Genomic DNA, 22584 nt, shown 5'->3' with positions numbered 1-22584 from the left:
CCGGCGCGCGCCCGAGATGCAAACCCGAGCGCGCGGGGCTCTGTGGTGTGTGGGCGGAGACGGAGTGACCGACGGCCCTCTGCGCGAATCGGCGACGAGGGGAAGGGAGGGAGGTGGGCTGAAGGCTTAACCTCCACCAACCGCCGCCGGGAGGGGAGGCAGCCTCGCTTGATGGACGTTCTTCCGGCCCAATGAAAGCGGGGGCGCGGTAAGATGCTCCTCACCGCTGGCCAATAGGAGGAGAGGGGGGGGAAGGGGGGCGGAGCTTCCTGTAGCAGAGCGGGGCGGGCGGAGCCGCGCTGCCTGCGCGGAGCCGGGCGGGACGGGGATGCGCCGGGACCCTGCGCGGGGAGGGCCCGGGCCGGGCGGTACGTAGCGCTGCGAGCGGCTCCGGGCTTCCTCGGGACCCGGCTGGGGGCGGCGGGAAGTACGAGTGAAGCGGTGCCGGGCGGGCCGCCCCAGCCCGGCCCTGAGGGAAGGCCCTCTGGCGCCGGGCGCTGCGGGCTGGGGAAGGGCCGTCAACCTGAGTATGGTCGGGCGCGAAGCGGGCTCCTCAGGGCGGCCACGGCCCCAGGCTGCCGGAGACACTACTCGCAGACGTAAGGTTTGGGTTTGGAGCGCTCCTGTGGGGAGCTGGTGCTCCCTATGGGCCCCTTCCCGCTAGGGACGTGCCGTGCTTCTGTGATTCTTCCCCTGTGTTCGTCGCCCTGAAGCTGCACTATCCTGGCAGTGCCGCTTTGCTGTAAGGTGGTAAGAGCAGCTCCAACGAAGAGTGAGTTTAAGTGCTTTCTTAAATTGGGCCTACGGGAATGTGTGTCATTGCTCAGGTACCCACTGAATCAGCCTTAAAGTGTCATTTGGTCGGTAGATTTCTAGTTAGTTGGGCTTCATTTCCTAGAACTTCTAAGTAACTTCACATGTAAACATGTAGCTGCGCTGTTGTTAACATAGAGCTGAATGCTGTGTTTAACTTTCCCTTCCTGTTTTCCTTCTAAATAGGACATAATTAGCTAACACAATATTCTAATTATTGTGCTCGTCCCACCGAGGTCAGTAATAGTACTTAGATAGTGTTTCTCCTCACTGATGATTTTCACTTCCTGCTAATTACAGGAGTCCAATTAGGAGCTACCAGCATTTTTATTTTTATACTCTGCCACTGACATTACTTCAAGTGCTTTCACAGAACTAGTTCAGGTGCGTACCAGATTTGCATCCCTTTCTCAAGGTTAACCACTTTGTGATAGCTCACCTCCAGCTATCTGCAGATATTGTTCGTTCTTTCCTTACAAAATATGGTCATGTTCTCCTTGTCATCAAACCCTCCTTCACTGCCATCTGTATCCCCACCTGCCAGGTTTTGGAACTCTTTAGCATCCTGTGACTGTACTACAGGGCTGTGAGATCTCAGAAGTATCCTTAGATATTTTTGAGTTTTCACCCCCAAAAAAGCCTGTAAAACTGAGTGGAGTCTTGCAGTTCTTGTGCAGTTTTTCAGGTATGTCTCTTAACTACGTAAAGGAAAGGCAGCATCACCTCCCTTGCTGAGGTTTTTGTCTGCTTGTTTAAATTGTGTAACAAGTTGGTTCTGAACCTCGTGAAGTGAGCAAGTTTCTAAGTAGCCCCAGTAACACCTCTTCTGTAGATTTCTTTTCTGTTTGTTGGTTGTTTTGTTTTGTTTTGATTCTTTTGCAAGAAGGTGAGGCACTGGACTAGGCTGCTCAGAGAGGTGGTGGATGCTCCATCCCTGGAGACCTTTCAAGGTCAGGCTGGACAGCGCTCTGAGCAACCTGATCTAATTGTTGGTCCTGTTCATTGCAGCAGAGTTGGACTGGATGACCTTAAAGGGTCCCTTCCCATTCAAATGATTCCGATTCTGTTTTCTCCAGAGACAGTTGATAGTGCCTTCTTTGAGTATCCAATAACCTGATACTTCCAAGAGTGTTGCATTTCCTTTTTCCTTTCAGACACAAGTTTCCAGTCTGCTTCTTTGGTTTCTCCTTTCTCCAGTTTGCAAATAAGAGGTTCTCCTTCCTGTAGTACCTGTGGTGATCATTTCCAGAACGAGTTCTCTGGAATGTTTACATGAAAGGAACATAGAAAGTTGCAGATCGCTGCAGTGTTTGCCATAGCCATAAACTTGTACTGGAAATACTTTCAAAGAGTGGGAAGTACTTAAGGTGGGCCATAATAGTTGTTCTGTAGTCCTGCCTGCCAGCTGGTTTACGGGTGTTCCTACAGCCAGAGCAATGCTACCTGAACTTCTCCTGTTCTTTTTTTCAGCCTGCCTAGCAATTTAAATTCTGTATATGTGTTGCTGCTCAGTTCCACCCCTTCAGGAACTGGCTTTCATCACATCCTTAGCAATCTGAGCAAGCTACAGAAATATTATTTTAAACTTTATTTTCACTTGTTCAGCTCAAGAAATGGGCCTGGAGTCACCCAAGGGTCAGAGGGAGGAGCTATACTGACAGTAACCCCAACTTAGATTACTTTAGGCTTGGATGGATCTGTTCCCTAAAACAAATTCCACTTTTGCCTTCAAAGTCTGAACAAAAAAGGAAGTTTCTTGAATCACAAGTCAGGAGACAGAGGGATGATTTTAGTGGCATGCAGAATGCTTGCCCCTAGTCTAGTTCAGTATTCTAATGGGGAAAAAATAAAAAGATAAAAAAACAGAAAGGAAATGTTGCTAAAGTTTTCTGCCTGTTCAAGGATTTGAATAGGCTGAGTGGATGATCTGGTGAGCATCAGTAACAACAGCAGCCACAGCAGGAACACCTGCAAGGGGAAGGGGTTCACCCTTCACTCTGGGATCTGGCAGCAAAGGTCAGGTGCTGGTTTCTGTCAGCTGGAACAAATCAAAGTTCAGTTTCTTTCAAGCGAAACAGTAGTAATTTTTATGACATTTCTATATCTCAGATGTTTCATAAGCAAGTATTTTCAATCTGTTTCAGCACTGTTTCACTGGTATGTGATTATTCATTGTAGCCTGAACAATCACGGAGGAGCATAGTTCTTCCTGTTCGTGCTTTGAAGTTGGTACTTCAGACTTGTAGTGAATGTATTCCGGCAACTGCAATGGTAAAAGGCTCATTTTAGGAATATAGAAACCTTTATGAGTGCAGTGGCTGATAGATTTGTTCCTGTGTTTCTTTCATCATGACTACACTGCAGTTTAAACATGCTACCAAGCCAATAGATTGAAGTATTCCTGTTCAGCCAATGCATACTTTAGATATTGCCACAAAGCAAGCATTATCCGTAAGCCTCAGTATTTTAAGATTGCTGTTTGACAGAAAGAGGTAATAGTAGCACTTACAGGGTCATTTCAGCTGTATGCTGCAGGATCATTCAGATAGTTTTTTATTTGTGCTTATTAGCTGGCTTGTATTTTAGTGTGGTCACTTACCACATAAAGGGAGTTGTTAGCTTTATTTTCAAGTATGAGCTAGGAGTACCTCAGTCCAGGAGGAAAATGGCTCTGAACCATGTGCTCAGTATAGAAGAACCTTTAAGTGAGGTTAAGCTAGCGTGGCTTTAAAGCATTGTACGTGTTTCAAAACAAAGTGAGAGGTAGGTTACACTGCTGATCTGAGGCACTGCACGAGGACTGGGGCATCAGCACAGAGCGCATCCCTGAGAATGGGAGCTCTAAAGGAAATGCTAGGGCACGGTTTACACAGCTGATGTAGACTAGGAGGGAAAACAGGTTGGCCCATGCACAGCATATGCATAGTGGTTGTATAGTGACAGCTTTTGATGGCCCACCTGTGTTTTGTTTTGTCAGGTTGTTGCTGACCACTTGACAGACTTCCTCTCAAAGCTGTTTAAATGAGAATGTCCCTGGCACAAAGAGTACTACTGACATGGCTTTTTACATTGCTCTTCCTCATCATGCTGGTGCTAAAGTTGGATGAGAAAGCACCATGGAACTGGTTCCTCATTTTCATTCCAGTCTGGATATTTGACACTATTCTTTTAGTTATGTTAATTGTAAAGATGGCTGGACGATGCAAGTCTGGCTTTGACCCTCGCAATGGCTCCCAGAACATCAAGAAGAAAACCTGGTATCTCATTGCAATGCTGCTTAAATTAGCCTTCTGCCTTGCCCTCTGTGCTAAGCTGCAACAGTTCACCACGATGAAACTAGCCTATGTATTCATCCCGCTGTGGGCCTTGCTTATTGGCGGTATGATTGAACTCGGATACAATATCTTCTATGTAAGAAGAGACTAAGCTGGATGTGGCTTTCGAGTCAAAGATTGGTACTGATTTGCTGCATTATTAGTTTTGCCACACATGTGATCCCTAAATCAGAATGCCACCTAAGGAAACATGCTGGAGACTTGAGCTATACCAGGCTGAAGACCAGAAGTAGACTTGTACCATTGTTTATTTTGAAATGGTCATACCTTCTCTTGTAAATAAAAGCGTTTGTTCCTCATAAGGTGTTCTAATATGGTTGTTTGTTACATGGAGTAAAGTTAAGCCTCTTCCCATGCTGATAGATACCAAAAGGAACCACAAATGTTCTATCCCAGTGAATTCAGCACTTAGGGTGATCCTTGTAAGGATTATTTCTATGTCTTATGATGTCACTCAAAAAGAAAAAAAATAGCTAGTAGTTTCTATGATGTCCTAAATGCAAGAATCAGTAACTAATGGAAGCCACTAAAAAGAGCAAAAAAACCAAAGTGACTTAGTGTCATCTTTTTGATGTAAGAATCCCCTTTTAGTATGAAAAACTTGGAACTAAATTGGGTTTGTGCTGGAATACAAACAGTATGTTCACCTAGGAAAAGAAGCGGGTAGCTGAACTATGCCAGCAGCCTAACATGCAGAAAAGAGGAAGACCACAGTAATTATGATCATCTCTCCTAGTAAGAAGTCACTAGTGCTTTAAGAGACTGAAGCTGCTGTAATGCATTTGCACCTGGAGGAAGTGGTATTTTAAGGAAGGAGAAAAAAAAAAAAGTTTTTTAATGCTGTAGTGTATTCAATCTGTGAAGGTGAAGCCAAGCTTTTCGGAGCATCAGCAAACACAGAGGGGAGCAGAAGTACTTCTTCATGTAACAAATACAATGAATGGAAATTTGGGGAAGAACTGGAAAGAGAAGCACAGTCTTGCTTGGGCTGGAAGTGCTCTTCCAGGAGCCAGGTAACATCAAGTCCAAGTCTAAGAGCTTTTTAGGGCATCATTAAGAGCCAGGCTGAATATACTGAACTATTTATGTTTTCAAGGTACAAAGAAGTTTCAGTGAGTGAAAAGAGCCAGGGGAAGACTTCTGAAGTAACACCAAAGAATGACAAGAATCTTTCCATTCCTTAGTTGTTCTAACACATCAATTTTTGCTAAGCACATCTGTGCTCACCATCCCAGTTTACAAGCATCACAATTTATGAGAAGCTGAAATAATTAAAGAACTTCCCTTCAAAAGGAAAATAAAACAATTGAGAATGTTTTCCTCCCTTCAGTAGCAGCATTCCTCTTTGGGAGATATCTCTGTGTTCTGCTTAGCTCCGGAAAAGCCTTCAGCAATTGCTACTGCTACATGTTCAAGACAGACTCTTGCCCACTCCTGAAGAACAGGCTTCGTCATCCTTGTGAACTTCAAGTGCAAACAGCAGTGCAGCTGGGGGCAGAAGGAAGGGTACTCATCTCAGTGCAAGCTCCCAGTCCTGCCTGCTATGGGAAATGAGCACAGTGTATGGACATACATACACAATATGCGGAATAAAGGAAATCCCTGAGAGTACACCTTCTCTGGCTCCTGTGGCTGTGATGCATCCTGTTTTGTCCTATGGCTGGCATGATAGGCTTGATGAAGAATGTTTTATTAGATGCTTGAAAAAATGATAGAGAATGTGAAGCCATTGATAATTACCATATTCTCAAAGGCTTTGCTTGTAGCACCAAACCGGGGTGAGTACTTCTCACACATTTTCTTTCCTTTATGCTTATCTACTCATCATCAAGTGAAACCAAAACGCAGATTTGATAAAGCATCGGGGAACACAGGAAGCTGAAGCTGAGATGGCTCATCCCGAGTGGCCAGAAGTCACGCCCAGTTCCGTGGTACAGAGAATGCCTGTCTCAGTTATCTGTGTCACAACTGTGACACGGAGCGTGCAGAGGGCATCACCACCTACACATCTCTTTCAAAATGCAATCGAACTCTTCTGAAATGAAACATCACTGATCGTATGCTGATGATACATATTATCTATATAATATATACATTGATGGCATATATATGGTGATAAATATTATCTGTCATTTATTTCTATGCAAATCGTTCATACAGGCTGGAACACTTCAGCATGCATTATAGATGAGGATCTACTTTTGTCAGATTCAGGAAAATAAATAGTGCACACACGTAAGAGACCTTGAAACTAAATTCTTCCATTACTTACATTACTTTTCTTCATTTGTCAGCATCTTAGAAGAGCATCTTAGAAGTTCTTGTACTTGGAAGGTACAGTTGTGCAACATACACCCTGAATGTGAACGCTTCATGAATGTGCATACACACATCCGAAGTGCACTGCTGGGCATGGATGACAACATTCAAAGATAGCACAGGACTTAGTTATAGGACAGCTGGAGAGATGGAAGCAGTACTATTTCTGACAAATACACACAGTAGCACAGAAGCAAAATCTCAGGGGAATTTCTACGTATGTCCAATGGAAAAGTAGTGAGAAAGATTTCTGTTGAGAACTGGCTGTACAGAGATACTTACCATACAGCTGGAAGACTCCACTAATGCCTGCAGTCCGCCATCAGTGCAGCCCCATGCACTCACTGCCCACATCCCTGAGTGCCACACCTGCACCATTCCTCAGTGCCTCCAGGAACAGTGACTGCACCTCCTCCGTGGGCACAGGGAGATTCTGACGCTCCCACAAGTGTGCAATTCTATGTACACCATGTGGAAGCTATTCTATTACCACTGCATGTTGGGAACAAATAGTGCTGCTTTTCAGTAAAGGTCCTGAACAAGTGCATCCTCAGAACGAAGTTCTGTGAATTTATTAGTATGGAAAGCATAGCAATAACATGTGACACTGTGACATTGTTGTGCCTTTTTTCTGCACCAGGTTGACTTTTCTAATGTACCGGTAGTGTCTTCAGGTTTGAAGGCACTGATCTTTTCTCAAGCATTCTGGAAGGGGCCCACCTATCACCTTGGTAAGAAAGAGCAGTGAAGTCCAGTGCTCAGTAGTGCTGTTTCCTTCCTGTCTTTCCCAGCCTGACCAGCAAATGTAAGAAATGGCTTTTCATTAGAGCAGAATGACAGCATAAAAGAGAAATGAGAATTCAAGCTTAGTTTCTCAGTTTAATCGAACTCAGTGTTCCTTTTATACCTGTGCAGAAATCACTCCTGAAGCACGTTTAGTCTAAAAAACATTTCTAAGAATGACAGGTACCTGAATGCTGCTCGTGCTCAGGGCGCAGCTTTAGCAGCATTGCTTTAGTTTTCCAGACCTACGTTTAATTGGCAAGGTTTCCTTCTTCTTGGGATGCCACAGAGCACCTTCCTCAGCTAACTGCCCTCTGATGCAACCAGATTTAGACAACAAAAATTCCCATGAAAACAGCCCTCAAAGCACACACCTGAGCTCTGTGACACACCACATCCTCATTCAGGTGACACAGAAATCAGCCGGGAGAAGTGAACATACAAAATAGTTATTGAAAAATAAATCTTAATAAAAACAGTACTTCAATCTGCTCCTTTAATCACTGTGTCAGAATATCACATCCGTGCACCGAAGCTGAAGCAGTATTTAGGACTAATGACCTCATCAGCGGGCAGTCTGTCAGCGTGACCAGAACATGAGGCACCTAGCGGTTCCCTGGCACCTCAGTACACAGCAGCTCTAAAGCAGAAGCAATATCAGCATCAGAGGACAGAGGAACACAGTGGCCCAAATCTAATACACAAGATTGGGAAGTCCATATCCCTGATGTTTCAAACAGAGCTGTCAGCCTAGATAGAGTGCAGTTAATCTGTTTCTAAGTGAGAAGCTGCACACACAACAGAATTGTTTCTGTTTTTTAAGAAAAATGAAATGAGTGACCCATGGGAGTCAAAGGTTCCCAAGTGCTCTTGTGTGTGTGCAGGAAACTCGTTGGGATCCGCACACAGCATCACCTATTGCACAGCTTTTAAAGTGTGTTCCACCACCTACTGCGATATCAAACCAACGAGCGGTGACAGGGACTCACAATCCAGGAAAGCATTTCCAACAGCGCCTTACACAGCAGAGATTAGAAGTCATCCTTCCTGTTTCTGACTCGTACGCATCCACAGTTGGGCCAAAGGCACCGGCTGCTGACAGGCGAGCTTCTCCGCTTCATGTGAGCACCACAAAAACAAATGCAGTCACAGCTGAGAGGCTGCAGAGGTGCCTTACCATTTGCATTGGCGCAGCTTTCACCCACAGGGCCAGGTGATAACCCCACTCACAACAGGGCTTCTTCCCGTGAGCATGAAGAAAACACAAATTTTCTTCCATCGATCCAGCGCTCTTATTCACACACACAAATTAGAAAATAGCCATTTTTAAAGCAAAGAGTATTTGCCTTATGTTCCCTGGAAGACTTCTTCAGCGCCCCAAGCGTGTGTGGTTCTGCTGATCTGTTCTGCAGCAGTCCCCCATTTCACGTTCCCATTCCCTACATTATTTGCAATGCCAACGTATTTACTGCGCACATGTATTTTTGCTTAAAAATCAATTTTATTTATCACCAAGGAATTCTTTCACAGATGAATACTTAAATCATCACCTTCTGAAATAATACTTTATTTCTAATACTAGATAGAATTAATATTTCCATTAAAGTATTGAAATATTCACTATAGTAACAAGGAAGGGAAATTCTGCATGCCAGCAGTACCTGTAATGAGAAGGCTGTTTTGGAGTCAATTTGCAGGCATCGGAGGGCTGGGGGTGACACAACACCAGTAACACTTGTATGTAACACGTGAAGCCAGTTGCCAGTGAGACGCAAAAGCTCCAGTAATTGTAACAAGAACAGGAACTACCATCTCGAGAGCTATTGGTAGGGTCAGTAACAGTGCAGCTCTTTGCTACCCACAACAATGGTACAGGATCTAGGAGAACATCTCTAAGGTCGTGCACATCGTGTCACCAGCTGGGACAGCACGGCAAGCACACGGCTGGGACCACCACTGCAGAACAGGCACTGTGCCTCGTGTGGACTTCTCCAATGTGCAGAAGAACGAGGGCCGAAAGAGAACTCCGACGCTGGAGATTTCAGCTGAAGTTTTTTTATAACTGAAATCCAGGGAGAGGAAAAAAGCAGCGAGCAAAGACTGGTTTCAGTACATCACAAGGCAGGAAAGGTTTATTGCTGGAGCAAAAGTGTGGATGGGAAGCTGATGTATGCGACACGAGCAGAGGTCATCACACAGGACCACTTGACACCAAAGGCTTTCGTCAGACTGATGAACAACTTGGGAGCTCAGAAGTTGTCCTCTCTCTTGAAAAGCAACCGCGTCGAGATGAACACACCACATGTAGAGGACAGAGCTCGGTTTGCAAAGCAAGCCAAGTCTATCTATCCCACTGCAACCAGCCAGTGCTAACCCATTGTGTACAGTGGCAGTTCCGACAGCCATTGGCTGTGCACTGTCCGTCTCCTCTCCTGGAGTTCTGCCTAACAGTCAAAATCTAATTTGTCTCAAAAATAAACAGCGCATAAAAATTGTAAGAACTGCTACTTTCTCTCTCAAAATTCTGAAAGTGAAAAAAAAAAAATGGGTTTAAAACATGGGTAGTTCAGAAGCAAGATGTCGGAATCAAGACATACCTGAGCAAAGTTCAAGAGCATGCCAGCCAAGACTACTGAGCAGGTTTTCAAGTGGGAAAAAAGTTATACTGTAAGTATGGGTGAAGCCGTATTTGCTATACTATTTTCAACCAGTGATTTCCTCAGTCTGGACAGGACTCACAGTGCAGAAAATAGTCCACCATCACGGTGGGGGAAGGGGGGGAGGTGATGTACGCGTGTCACTGGAATCTGACAAAAAAAAATACTTCAACTACAATGACTACTCAGCAGTACTCAGCGCACGGATAAACAGAATACAAATGAGATCCAAAAGGGAAAAAAAATTAAACCAAAAAAAAAAGCAACATCTGTCAAGGCTGGCTGGTATTCATAAAGCTGGAGCTGTCTACTGAAGGATTGGAGAAGCTGTGCGCTCAGTAAAGGCTGCAAACCGCAGCTCTTCCTGCTCTCTGATGGCTGGCACAAATAAAGGCAGGAGGGCTACGGAATGCTGTGCTCAGAAAGCCAGGGGACTGTGGGTGGGAATTTCTGGACTGTCCAGAAAACACAATGGGAGCTGAGACAGCCTTTCTACCACAAAGGCTCAGATCCGTACACGAACCAAGTAACTCTCAAATCCAAATATGCTGGAGCAGTAAGTTACCGCACCACACGTGAACCATTTGTTACGGAGTGAGGGGAAGCGAGATCCCTGAGGCTGCAAAACTGGTAGTCATCTCTTAACCAGAAGTCATGAAAATAGCAGTAAGATTTCGCCACATCCAAGAGATCTGTGATTCTATTGCTTCTCTAATACATAATTATGGCTACGTAAGAGTAATGTTTAGCAATTCAAATGCTGATTTAATTAATAATTCCTCGACAGACCTATTGTAGATTTAAACACATCAGGGCACACAACAGGTAAATGGCTGATTTCAGTGCCAGGCATAAGTACAAAGTAACAATTTTAACAACCTATGAGCAAGAAAGGTTTGCACCAAAAGGCCCAGGGTGGTTGAACCAGACAACACCCGGGAGAGAAAACAACACATTCTTCTATTGCTACAACTGAAGCCAAAGTGATCACTAAGCATACCAAAGATCTCAATTTGTGCATTAAGGATGTACAACTTTCAAGAAGCCGTAGGGGAAAAACATACTCCCCCCAAAAAAACCTGGAGACTTTAGGGCTTTAGAAATTACAACAGGCCTAGAATCTTAAGTTTGAAATATTTAGTTGAAGGACAGGCTGCAGGGCAGGTTACTGCTGTTTGTAGCTACCTGAAAAAGAAACAGCGTTCAGATGTGCTTGAACTACACAGCAACACGTTACACACAAATAAGTTAAATTACAGAGTGTTTGCCATTCCCACATCAGACGCTAGCTAGCCTCGTAACCCTCTGCTCTCAGAACACAGGTTAGGAAAACTAAGAGTTCCCCAGAGCAGAGAAAGGTGAACAGTCAAACCTGGAAACCACTATTATTTTCCTGATGAAGCAATTGTTACTTCTAACCTGGGACTGGAGAACTTCCTACCAGACACGCTGGCCAGCCTGTCTGTACTGCCCTGCACTATCAGCACGTGGAGCAATCTAACCCAAACCTGCCTCAGTGAGTGTCAGGACACCGCTCAAATTGAAGCCCACGTAGCTTCAGTAACCACTCAAAAACATCCTTTGTGCTAATTTAGTCAGATAACTGATACGAGCTTCGTTTTTCAAATGTGGAAAGAAACATCCAAATTGCAGCTTGTGCAGGGGGAGGAGGCGAGCACAAGAGGAGTTCGCCATCCTGCCCCAGCTCAGCTGCGGGGACACGGGCAGCACTCCTGGAGCCCACTGGCGCCCAACCTCCTGACAGAGGAAGGCTGTGGGTAACACCTGTCTGAGCCGCACATTAACATGTGCTGGCAGGATGTGGACAGCGCCCTTCATGAGCAACTGCGCAGGGAGGACTGATCTGCGTTCTGACTAACCTTGGTCGACAAAGAATGCCTCCGCTCTACCGCAGCTCCTCGCTCCGCAGCGGAGTGAGGGCATCCTGTGCCTTAGTGCAGGTAGGAACAGAACCACTGACAGAGGCAGTTTAACTGGAATTATTTTTTGCAGACCCAAAAATAAAACCAATCTGTTATTATGAACCTTTATTAAGCGGCTCACGTTTCAGTATAAATCACACTAAAAAGATCTTTAAAAAAGATATTTACACTACAGTGCTGACACATTTAAAATGAAAAAATTGGTATAAATAAGCTCTATGGAAAAGCCTGGAATTGTCAAAAAGAATTCTGGCTCATCTTACAAAAAATATATATGTTAAATGTCAGCTCTACTCTAAAACCTACAACTCAAAATTATTTAAAGACTTCTTTATGTTAAACCTGCAGTGTTTACAGTGCATCTGGCCCTAAGTGCTTTGATACTTCACAGTTATGGACAGGCACTGAGGAATGTTACAAAGCTACATTAACTATCTTCTGTAACAGATGCGAAGGCAAGTCCCAAACTCGCCCCACAGAACTTATGAATCTTTACATTATTACATCATTAAGTTTAAAAAGGAATTCAAAACAATATATACAAATTTAGCACAAAAAATCATCCTCTCTTTGTCCGTGCAGTTTTGGATATGAACTATGTTGTTGTTGTCTCGTATCGTCCGGATGCACGTGACTCCCGGGGCACAACTTGCCTTGTAAGTCCTTGCTGCCTGCTTCAAATCTGGAATCCATTTCCAACTTAAACGCCGTCAATTCAACCTGATCCAACCTAGTCTGAACGTTCTGGCCCCTGCTGTCGTGGGGCACCACTGTCTTTTCAGCAACATCAACATTCATGGGTTCTTCTTTTATTCGGTGAGACGCGGCAGCTTCGTGTTTTACCGGCACGAATTCCTGCTGCAGAACGTCTGACAGTTTGGTGCCTTCAGAGGTATTTTTGCTTATTGTACAAATCCTGTTGTCACTCTGAAGTCCGATCACCGAAGACTTGGGCTCTGCAGAGGTCCCCGCTTCGAGAGCGCCTGCATTTTGAGAGAGTTCTTCTTCTGAGTGATACAGCTTGAGCCGGATGTGCCACGCCAAGCTGCACACTGCTGAAACTGTTTTGAACTGGTGCACAACATTCCTTGGGATAAAATAAATGTCATTATCGAACAACTGAATTCTGGCATACCGAATGCCTTCCCTTCGCAGCTGGTTCAGCTTCGCATCATCAACCCACTGGACACACTGGAGGGGAAAAAAGGGAAAAAGAAATTAAGGGTGGAAAGTTTCACTGAGAACTTGCAGAGGACGCTCAGTGGCTGCCAGCACTCTTACCTGTGAGAGCGGAGGCTCATGCAAGTCTAACTGCATGCGCTGAACCACCTCTAAGAAGTCCTCAGCATGAAAACAAATTACATCTTTGGTTATACGAGGCTGCTCAGACCTACGGGAGGGCGAGAATTGCGCGTCAGAGGCAGAAACCGACATGTCTGCAGACTTCCTTTACTATTCAACAAAGCATACAGCAAACTGTCTAAAAACAAACTCAGCAATTCTGATACAACCCACATTTCAGAGAATAAGAGCTGACTGAAACAGCTACTCCTCAATCACGAGGTCACAATACCAATTAATTAAATCACACACACTTTCTTGATTTGTCCTTTTTCAAGCAAGTGTTTGTGTAAGAAGCAATGAGCTGTCAAAGCTCCGTACTTTTACTGGCCTCCACCTGCCTTGCTGCTGGAAGACAGGTGCCCCACACGTGCCGGGCTTACTCTGCCAACACTTCTTGGTGTTGCACTCCCATCAGGAACCCCAAAGCACACTAACACTCGTCCAACCGCTGCCAGCACTGCTCAGCATCTCAGCCTCGCAGACGCTGTTCAGACGTGACAGTGAAGCCGGTTCTGCATTCATCTGCCACGATGCCAGTGGGGAGCAAGCACCAGCTTCCTTCACAGCATCCCCTGAAAATACAGCAGTACCTGTACTCACTAGCTACAGAGGAGCAAGATCTGAATTACAGCTTCCTTGATTACCCAAGCTGTTACAGGAATCCACCTCTTGTCCCACAGCACTTCTCTGCAAGAAACACCATTAATGTAATAGGGTCTCTAGAGGAATTATCTAGAATTAGTTAACAAAATGCCAGAACAGCTACAATCCTCACCACTGCCCAATCTAAAAAAAAATAATAAAATTCAGTTCTGCATAAACACAAAACTAAGCTTCATATGTGGTATTGAGGGATTTATCCCCCCCCCCCAAAAAAAAAGGTTTTAAGAAACATCTGTTGATGAGATGCCCTCTGCACGTGGCTGCGTGTCCCCGTGGAGCCGTGCCCTCCTTTTCCCCACAGCTGAGCCACCAGTGGGATCTGCTCGCCAAGGCAGAACAGCTCCTCGGGTTTCTGAGCACACTGCAGTTTGCTGGCCATATTTCAAAGCACATGAAAATAATCACTCATGTTTTTTGCATACTTGTGGTACTGTTTTTGCCCTAAGAAGCAGGCAGTTACACAAAGTTTATTGGGGTTTTTAAGCTGAGGAGATGCATTTATCTGATTCAGGTCACAGCCTCAGTGAAGAAAAAAAATATATAAGTTTAAGATACTTTCAGGGAAAAAAAAGGCCTGCTTCAACTGCTGGAAGATTTTTTACATCACATATTTTACTTCCAGTTTTATGAAGACAGAAATATCTCACCCCATTTGTTTCTATATTCTCCCGAAGAGCTTTTCAGCACTGAAAGCAAGCAGCTTAGAAGCAGCAGCTCTAATCAGGGAATTATGATTATTACTATTAATACATTAATTTATTACTTTAATATTATTACTATTAATACATATTAATTATGAATATAATTATTACAATGCTACCTGAATCTACATTTATCAGGCAGTTGTACAGCCAGGTTTTTATCTTTTAGAGGCATTTAGTGCAGTTTATATTAGTCAAGAATACATTTCTGCATTTGGAGTAAGGTCACCTGTAAATTAAGTGAACTCTTAACTCAGGGGCACACACAGAGAACATTCACATACTAAAAAGGACTTCAGCCCAAAGCAAAGTTCTCACAGCAGCATTTCCTCAGCGTTTTAAGCATTACACAGGACATGGGACAGCAAATGCCGTTTTCAATCATTACTTTCCTCCCTGCCTAAATACACGAGCACAGAATGCATTATTAACTCTGTACTGCAATCCAACCATACAACATGGCACTCTTCCTGAAAATGCTGAAAAATTGCCAGGGAATTTTTAATTCTGCACTTGAAAACACGATAATTAGCACAACAATTCCAATATTATATTTTGCACAATCTGGAACAAGTGAAATGGCAGAAAAGTAGTTCACTCATGTACAAAAAAGATTTCTAATCCAAACTGAGAGACGGCCCAGGAGCAGCCCATGATAATCCCCAGCAGAGCACTGCCAGAACTGCGTATGGCAAGGCTCCTTCTTCCCCTTAGCCTCATTCTTCGAAAGCTAGGCTCTTTTGCCCTGACTTTTCAGAACAAATTTGGGATTACAGACTCGAAGGATTAGGTCAGAAACACTCACAGTAACTTAGGCAACACTAAAGGAATTCTTCCCATCATACAGAGAAGCACCAACAGCACTAACGCAGCACTGCAGCCTCGCGAGGGCAGAGCAGAGGGGCACACCCCTCTCACCCCTCTTTCAATGCAGCCCAGGACACACTGGCAGCTCACCTGAGTTCTCCCATCGACCATCACCCCAGGCCCATCCCCTCAGGGCTGCCCCCCTCTGCTCCCTGTTCAGACTGCGTTGTTCCCACAGCTGAACCCTTCACAAACACTGAAGTTTGTATGTGAACGATACAAGTAACCGGCATGATCCCAGCACCAGCATTTGTCACACTCCAGTGTAGTACAGCCCTTAAAAGCGTTTGCCAGTAAGAGCCAGAGCTTTTCTACAATTTATAATCAATCAGACAAGGTCATACTGCGGTAATTTAAGAAAATCTCAGAGGAAGTGCTTGTCATATTTGGGAAAATGAATTTTTATTTTTCTTTTCATAATACTAATACCTCTGTTTCCAGTTCTGTTGCCCATCCCCTATGGCTTTTCAGTGGTTCTGCTCTCTGGAAGACTCCCATTAAGCCACCTAACGTTAATGCTCACACCCAGCAACTACTACATGAATTCCAGTTTAACTCATCAGCAACCTCTGGGTTATGCCAGCTACCTCCTTATGCTAATCCATTCAGTTCACCTAGAACTTAGTAGTGAATGTCAAAATTGCCCTGGTCACAGTCAGAAACCACACTGCTCTTCCCACAGTTACAGCAGGAGTACAGGGAATTGCAAGGTTTCCCACTATGAGCCTTTAAAAGTACCCCAGTAGGCCAGAAACGTAATCACCGCTTTTATCACTGGAGCAGTGACCACAGTTCTACAGTCCTGATGATTTGCAGGAGGAGAGATGATGCTGGGCTACAGAGAAAGAAAGAAGTTCAATCAGCACAATCCCTTCGTAAAAATAAGGATGTGTTTGTTTTCCTTCTGGAAACAGTTGACAAGCACAGTCACAAACCAAGTTCTTCAAAGAAAGCTGTCCATACAAACGAATGTAGGTTCAGAAGAAAGCTTTAAATAATAACGAAGATACTTTTTGCCCAAGAAGTACCCAACCGAAACAAGCACATGTACCACCACTACAAGTACTCTGCACCCAGAGCATGAAGTAAAACAAGTTCCCTCTTCTTCAGCTCCCTCTGACCACAAAACCCAAGATTAAAGTCTATTAGAACAAGGATTCACATCACAGCTACAGCCTGCTAGCACTTCCCAAACAATTCAGCAGCTCTGGGCAGCAATTTCTTATCCTTTAAGCGCTTTTCTACACATACAATCCCTACAAGCACCAAGAAGCTGTTTTTCCATGCTCAATTCACCCTTACACTAAATACAAACAAACCACCCAGTTCAGCAAGTCAAGGAATTGCTTCATTTTCTCCTCACAAAAAACATTTTAATATATGGCATCTCCTTGTTACAACATGTTTCTATTTCCATCACACCCTCATCACTCCTGGCATATCTCCAAGTTTCACTTTTGTTGTCAAATAAAGCTTTACTAATTTCCACACACAAAACACGTCACAGTTTAAGATCTATGGTAAAGATGGTATCTGAAATGGTGTTAACGTGCTGCACTAATGCTGTCTCATCATCAGAAGCCCTGTTTAGTTTCTTTCATGTAAGCAGTGTCGTGCCTTTTCAAACTTGTAACGACAAATAGAAAGAAGTTGTTACCACAGAGCTCAAATCTAGCTCAAAATAAATCGTTTTTTATTCTATCAGTTGTGTTACATTTTTCACTCCTCTACAGAGTCATAGAATCACCAAGGTTGGAAAAAACATCTAAGATCACCCAAACAGTATTTCCCACTAAGCCATGTCCCCCAGTACAACACCTACATGTTTCTTGTTTCCTCCAGGGTCGGTGACTCCACCATTTCCCCGGGCAGCCCATTCCAGCACCCGACCACTTCTTCGGAGCACTATTTCCTAATGTCCAGCCTGAATCTCCCCTGGCACAACCTGAGTTCCCATCACTGTTATATGGGAGAAGCTGCCAACCCGCAGCTCACCACAGCCCCCCTTCAGGCAGTCACAGAGAGCGATAAGGTCCCCCCTGAACCTCCTCTTCTCCAGACTGAACAATCCCAGTTCCCTCAGTCGGTCCCCATCAGCTCTGTGCTCCAGAACCCTCACAGCTCCGCTGCCCTTCTCTCAACACCTCCAGGGCCTCAGTGTCATTCATGTAGCAAGGAGCAATTTATTACATATATCAAATCCAATTTTTTCTGCATTAAAAGATGCATTTTCAGTCACTATGCTGAAGTGAAATGCTGATTCGTACTTTTTTCCCCTCAAACCAGTTTGGTAGTACTGCCTCTCTTGAGATCACTTTTCAATTTATACGTAAGTTTAAACTGAGCTTTAATGAAGGTTGGATAGATTCCCTTTTCCACAAGCTCCAACCTAGAAGAGAGGATGCTGCTTTCATTCTGAAAAGCATAAGAGGTGGAAAAACTTCCTTGTAGAATGTAAATGGAAACATGATGATATGCAGGAGAGGAAGAGCTTGCTAAAGAGGAACAGGGTGAGAATAGGAAGTTCCTATCCTAAGCAAAGATAGGAATTTAAATCTAATTAAATTCCCCACAGTTTTTAAGGGCAATCGAGTTTGTTTTCTCACATCTTCCTCGATATGCTTTCTCCCCCACCTTCCCTCCCACACACCTCCCTCAGACTCACACAGGAGCCCAACTCACTCTGCTACCACTCCACAGCCTTAACTCACTCCAGCTCCTCACCACCAGAACGAGCTGGGATTTGGAAGCTCCAGCTGTCACGAACCAGACAAGGAAGTACACTGTAAAATCTCACAGCCTGAAATAAAAACCTGTTCAATTCTGAGCAATCTAGTTTTTTCTCCAGTGGCCATTATTTTTTATCTCGATTAACTCTTGCAGTGTAACACAAATCTGCATTATGTCATCCAAAGGGAATTCTGGGCAGGAAGACAGAAATAGCACAAGGCGGTTGTATTAAGTATACAAAGGTCACCTTCAAAACTAAGGCTGTTCCCCCAAACCAAGGTCAGAAGTTCCCAAAACAACAATTCTCTGTTCTGGGTGACAGAGCCCACGTGCCTTTGGGGTTTCCTGAGTCGGTCAAAACGTTAACACTTTCTAACAAGATACATTCATCTCCAGAATCACACGTGGGAATTTCAGGGAGACACTCAAGACCACCACGCAGTCTCCAAGAAGATTCTTCTCATGCAACCTACCATTAATAAATTAGAGTTGTGGAAGCCACGATTTTAAGGCAAAGACATAAATTTTGCTCATTTCCAGACAACACAGAATTGCCAAGAGGTCTTCAACTGCACCCCTGAAGCAGAAATGCAGCTCAACCTGCACACGTTATTTACATTAAAACAAGTCTGAAGTATTTTTTTTTTTACATCCAACGTCAACTTAATTACAGCAATTCAATCACAGCAATTAAGCTGCCACTGCGAGACACCTTTCTAGTTCCAGCCACTCAGCAAGGCTGTACACAATCCTTTAAAGGGCAGACAAGCACAGCTAGTGCAAAGAGATGCAGAAAAACATCCAGTTATCTAGAGTATTATTTAAATACCTCTAATGCTAGATTAGCCCATTCAGTGCTCCAGCTTCTGATAATAAATTGAAATTCAGGTCGATATTTCCCAGATGCCTAGCTGAGAAAGTCAGTCAACACATACCACTCTCCGCAGTGCACAGCCTTCAACACTCCCACAGCAGCTGTAGTCTGTCGTTCAAAGCCTTGTCCTATGTGATCTGCATGGGCTCGTGTCCGGTCTTCAAATAGCATTTCACGTGGTTCACTGGTTCGAGGTAGGTACTGCAAGTTTTTTATTTCATTGGTAGTTCTGGATAAGAAAAACAGTATTGGTGACAGAGAAATTTCCCCTAATTACTGAACTTCTACCCACAGCCAACAGGACTGTGAGCACATACAGTCAAATGAGAAAGACAGTAACACTTAGAGCAAACAAAATATGTAATGAGCTAAGCAAAAATATCAGAACACTGAAGCAAATAATAAAATCAGTCAGGTTCCTAAGTACATGAAAAGGCCCTCATGACTCTGCCTCTCTCATCTACATGCCCTGACAAAGTACCCAGGAGTTTCATATTTGAAGTCAAGCCTGGGCCTTCAACCTGGCCTGAGCTGTGCTGTAAGAGCAGTCATCTTCTCAGGTAACAATGCGTGCAACAGCTGACACACATCACCACCACTCCTCAGGCAGTTGTTACCATTTGTGTTTCCAATGAACAGCTGGAAAATGTGCGTGCATATTTAATTCAGCATTACAGAACTAGGAACGAGAAGCAGAAAGATTATTTCTTCTGACACAACTCAGAGGTGAGCAGAGCCACAAGACCTTTTCCTGTCCAGCCAGCGCCTGCGCTGTGTGCCACAAAATATTTTTTCAAGACCTATTTAGAATGCCATGACAGCCCAGGCTGGAAGTGACACCTAGAGAGTGCATGGTCCACCCCCCCGTGAGCATACAGCAGGTTGCTGAGGACTGCTTCCAGCCGAGTTCTGAGCATCTCTAAGGGCAGAGACTGCACTAGCTCTGGACATCCTCTTCTAGAGTTCAAGTGCCTATACAGAGTAAAGGAGTTCCATTTTGTTGCTCTTATTTTAAATGGAATTTCTGCTAATTCAGCGTGTGCCTGTTCTCTCGTCATGTATCAGGTGCTGCTGAAAGAGAGCTCGATTCTCCTTTCCCTTCCCCCCTCCCCGTCAGATGCTTCTACACACTACTGCAATCCCAGCTGAGCCTTCCCTTCACAAAGCTAAACCCCAGCTCTCCCAGTACCCAACTTGCACATCACCAGGTCTGCCTGAGTACACTCATTTCCATCTCGGATTGCTGAGCACACAGTAGGGCACAGCATGTGAGATGTGTTACACCAATAACACCAATAGAGGGGAAGAATAACCTCCCATCAGCATGCTGACAGTACTCCCATCTGACAGGCTGCTGGCCTGCTTTGTTACAAAGGCACAGTGACAGCTTACAGTCAATCTGTTGCTCACAAAGACTAGCCAAGTGTTTGTCTACCAGGCAGCTTTTCAGACAACCAGTCTCCAGCCTGAACTGGTGCACGTTTCCTTACAGGTTCAAGATTCCAAACTTCCCTCTGCTGACCTCACAAGATTTCTTCCCTACAGAGCCTGTGCCAGTGCCAGACCATCTTCTTGTGAACAATCTTGTCCTACCCCCCAGCCTGGCCTTCCCTTGACACAGCACCATGCCTCTCCCTTGGGTTCTTACAGGTGTCTCCAAGGAGATCAGCTCCTGCCTCTCTACTCCCTGTCATGAGGAAGACCATCAGATTGATAAGGCATGATTTCCCATTTATCAACTGATGCTAGCTACTCCCAATCTCTACTCTTGTCCCCCATGTTTCAAATTCTTCCCAGAGTCAAGGCGAGGCTGACTGGCCTGTAGCTCCCCAGGTCCTGCTTCTTGCCATTCTGAAAGATTACAGCAGTATCTGCTTTCTCCCAGTTCTCAAGAGCACTGGCCAATTGCCACGGCCTTTCAAAGACAATCCGAGCAGCCTTGCAACATGACCAACTCCCACAGCACTTCTGGGTGCATCTCATCAGTCTTACTAGTAAATCAATCTTAACTGATGAATCTTACTAGTAAAGAGTAGTGCCAAGAAAGCAGAGTGCCATGCTCTCTTCTGTGTCTCTACGACCCCATTCAGCAGATGACCTAAAGTCCCTCTTGTTGCCCTTCACATTCTTCACACCCACCAAATTCATGTCCAGGCAGACCTGGGCTTTACCTGCATCCCCTTCACAGTCATGCAGTCCTTGTATACGCCTGAGGCACGTGACCCTGCTTCCAATTCTTGTTAGCTTTCTTTATATACCCGAATCCTGAAGAAGAGCGCTCCAAAGACATCATATAACTTTCAAGTTCTGCAGTGGACATCTTCACTCTCAAGCTGGTGCTTATACCCAGGACACAAGAAAGCTTAAAGATGGCATTTAAGGTTGGACATCACCTTTCAGATGAGAGAGATGCCCCTGTCCCTTGAGGTCTTTAAAGATCCAATCACACCTAAGAACAGGAACGTCAGTACCAGTCTCCTGGCACATATCAGTAGCTGCGGGCACACTTACATTTTGCTGCAGTTTTCACCTCACTGTATCATAAGTTTATAGCACAAGGAAAAGGAGGAATACTTAGACTGTAACCTTAAATTCTTCTGACAGCTCTAGAGAGAACCAGCAGCATGCCTGGCCAGACAGCAAACAATACAAATATTAAAAACATAAAGCCCATGCTCTCCGCAATGAAACCAACCCTTGTAAAGCAAAGCAACTTCAAAGTATATAATTTTAGATGATCACTTTCAAAAACGAACAGTGAGTTAACATACAAACCAGCAAAACGTTTGATGCAAAACAAATTTGTAAAGAATGCAAACACTGATCAAACAAAATACTTCAACATACCTCTTCCTTTTGAAAGGTGACTTTGGCATGTCAGCCACGGGGATCATCTGCTCTCCTGGACGCACCCACATAATGGGACCATCATCGCTGTCTTTACGACTCTCTAATTTTAAACTAGAAAGTGTTCCCCATGGCAGTGTACACTAATGGGAAATACAAGGCACAATTTTGAAGTGAATTACTTTAAAAAATATATAAGTTAGTCTTTATCTGTCACACCAAACACACTTATTAAATAACTAAATTGTCAAAGTGAACAATCACTTGACTTTATCGCTACTAGAACACTGTCCCCCCTTCACCCACCCTATTCCCTTCTGTCCTTACTTTTAAGAAGGGTGATTCTTCCAACATATCAAGGAATTCAGGAAAGTAATCCCCCACTTCCTCATCAACTGCTCCAACCAGGCTGATCTGTCTCATTGGGCCAGCTCTATACGTACCATGAGAGTATGTTCTTTTTACCTATAAGCAGAATATGACAGTTAAAGTTACACTGAGGTCACTATCACTCCATGTCCGCATTCAATAAACACCTTTAACCTCTGTGCTTACATTTTCTGATTGATACCAAGTCCTACATAATAAGCTTAGGTATAAATGAGGGTTTAAGAAGTCAGTTACTATGAAGTCGGCACCAAAGACAGAAGCTCTCCAAGCTGTGTGACAATTGTATTTTCTGTATTTCAAATCTGAAAGTAAAATCAA

At 44.3% G+C, this 22584-nt stretch overlaps 3 protein-coding genes across 11 annotated transcripts in view; 2 read left to right on the top strand and 1 right to left on the bottom strand.

The window, feature by feature from the left end:
* The window catches only part of GSAP (gamma-secretase activating protein), a 416138-nt gene that overhangs the window by 207927 nt on the left and 185627 nt on the right, over positions 1-22584 (top strand). The gene's annotated exons all lie outside the window — the stretch shown is intronic.
* Positions 282-4450, top strand: TMEM60 (transmembrane protein 60). Of its 6 annotated transcripts, none has more exons than XM_065743693.1 (2): positions 282-368; positions 3791-4450. In XM_065743693.1, exon 2 carries the CDS (start codon positions 3835-3837, stop codon positions 4237-4239), a length of 405 nt encoding a protein of 134 aa, XP_065599765.1. In that variant the 5' UTR covers positions 282-368; positions 3791-3834; the 3' UTR covers positions 4240-4450. The 6 variants fall into 6 exon arrangements, with proteins under 6 accessions (XP_065599765.1, XP_065599769.1, XP_065599764.1 ...); XM_065743697.1 differs by lacking the exon at positions 282-368 and adding an exon at positions 414-750; XM_065743692.1 differs by lacking the exon at positions 282-368 and adding an exon at positions 414-772.
* The window catches only part of RSBN1L (round spermatid basic protein 1 like), a 42924-nt gene continuing 32077 nt past the window's right edge, over positions 11738-22584 (bottom strand). For 2 of the 4 annotated variants that reach the window (XM_065743674.1, XM_065743677.1), the window contains 5 exons: positions 22204-22341; positions 21877-22019; positions 19091-19258; positions 13132-13240; positions 11741-13041 (listed from right to left, as the gene is read on the bottom strand). In XM_065743674.1, the coding sequence (XP_065599746.1) occupies positions 12397-13041; positions 13132-13240; positions 19091-19258; positions 21877-22019; positions 22204-22341 (1203 nt within the window). In that variant the 3' untranslated portion in view covers positions 11741-12396. Of the gene's footprint in view, positions 13042-13131; positions 13241-19090; positions 19259-21876; positions 22020-22203; positions 22342-22584 lie in introns of all 4 variants that reach the window. The other 2 variants (XM_065743678.1, XM_065743676.1) reach the window with 2 other exon arrangements.

The sequence above is a fragment of the Cyrtonyx montezumae genome, unplaced genomic scaffold, assembly GCF_038088225.1.
Source record: "Cyrtonyx montezumae isolate F1298 unplaced genomic scaffold, pur_monq_1.0 scaffold_3, whole genome shotgun sequence".
Lineage (NCBI taxonomy): Eukaryota > Metazoa > Chordata > Aves > Galliformes > Odontophoridae > Cyrtonyx > Cyrtonyx montezumae.
Note: the sequence above shows the minus strand (reverse complement) of the source record. Positions and strands in the feature narration are given on the sequence as shown.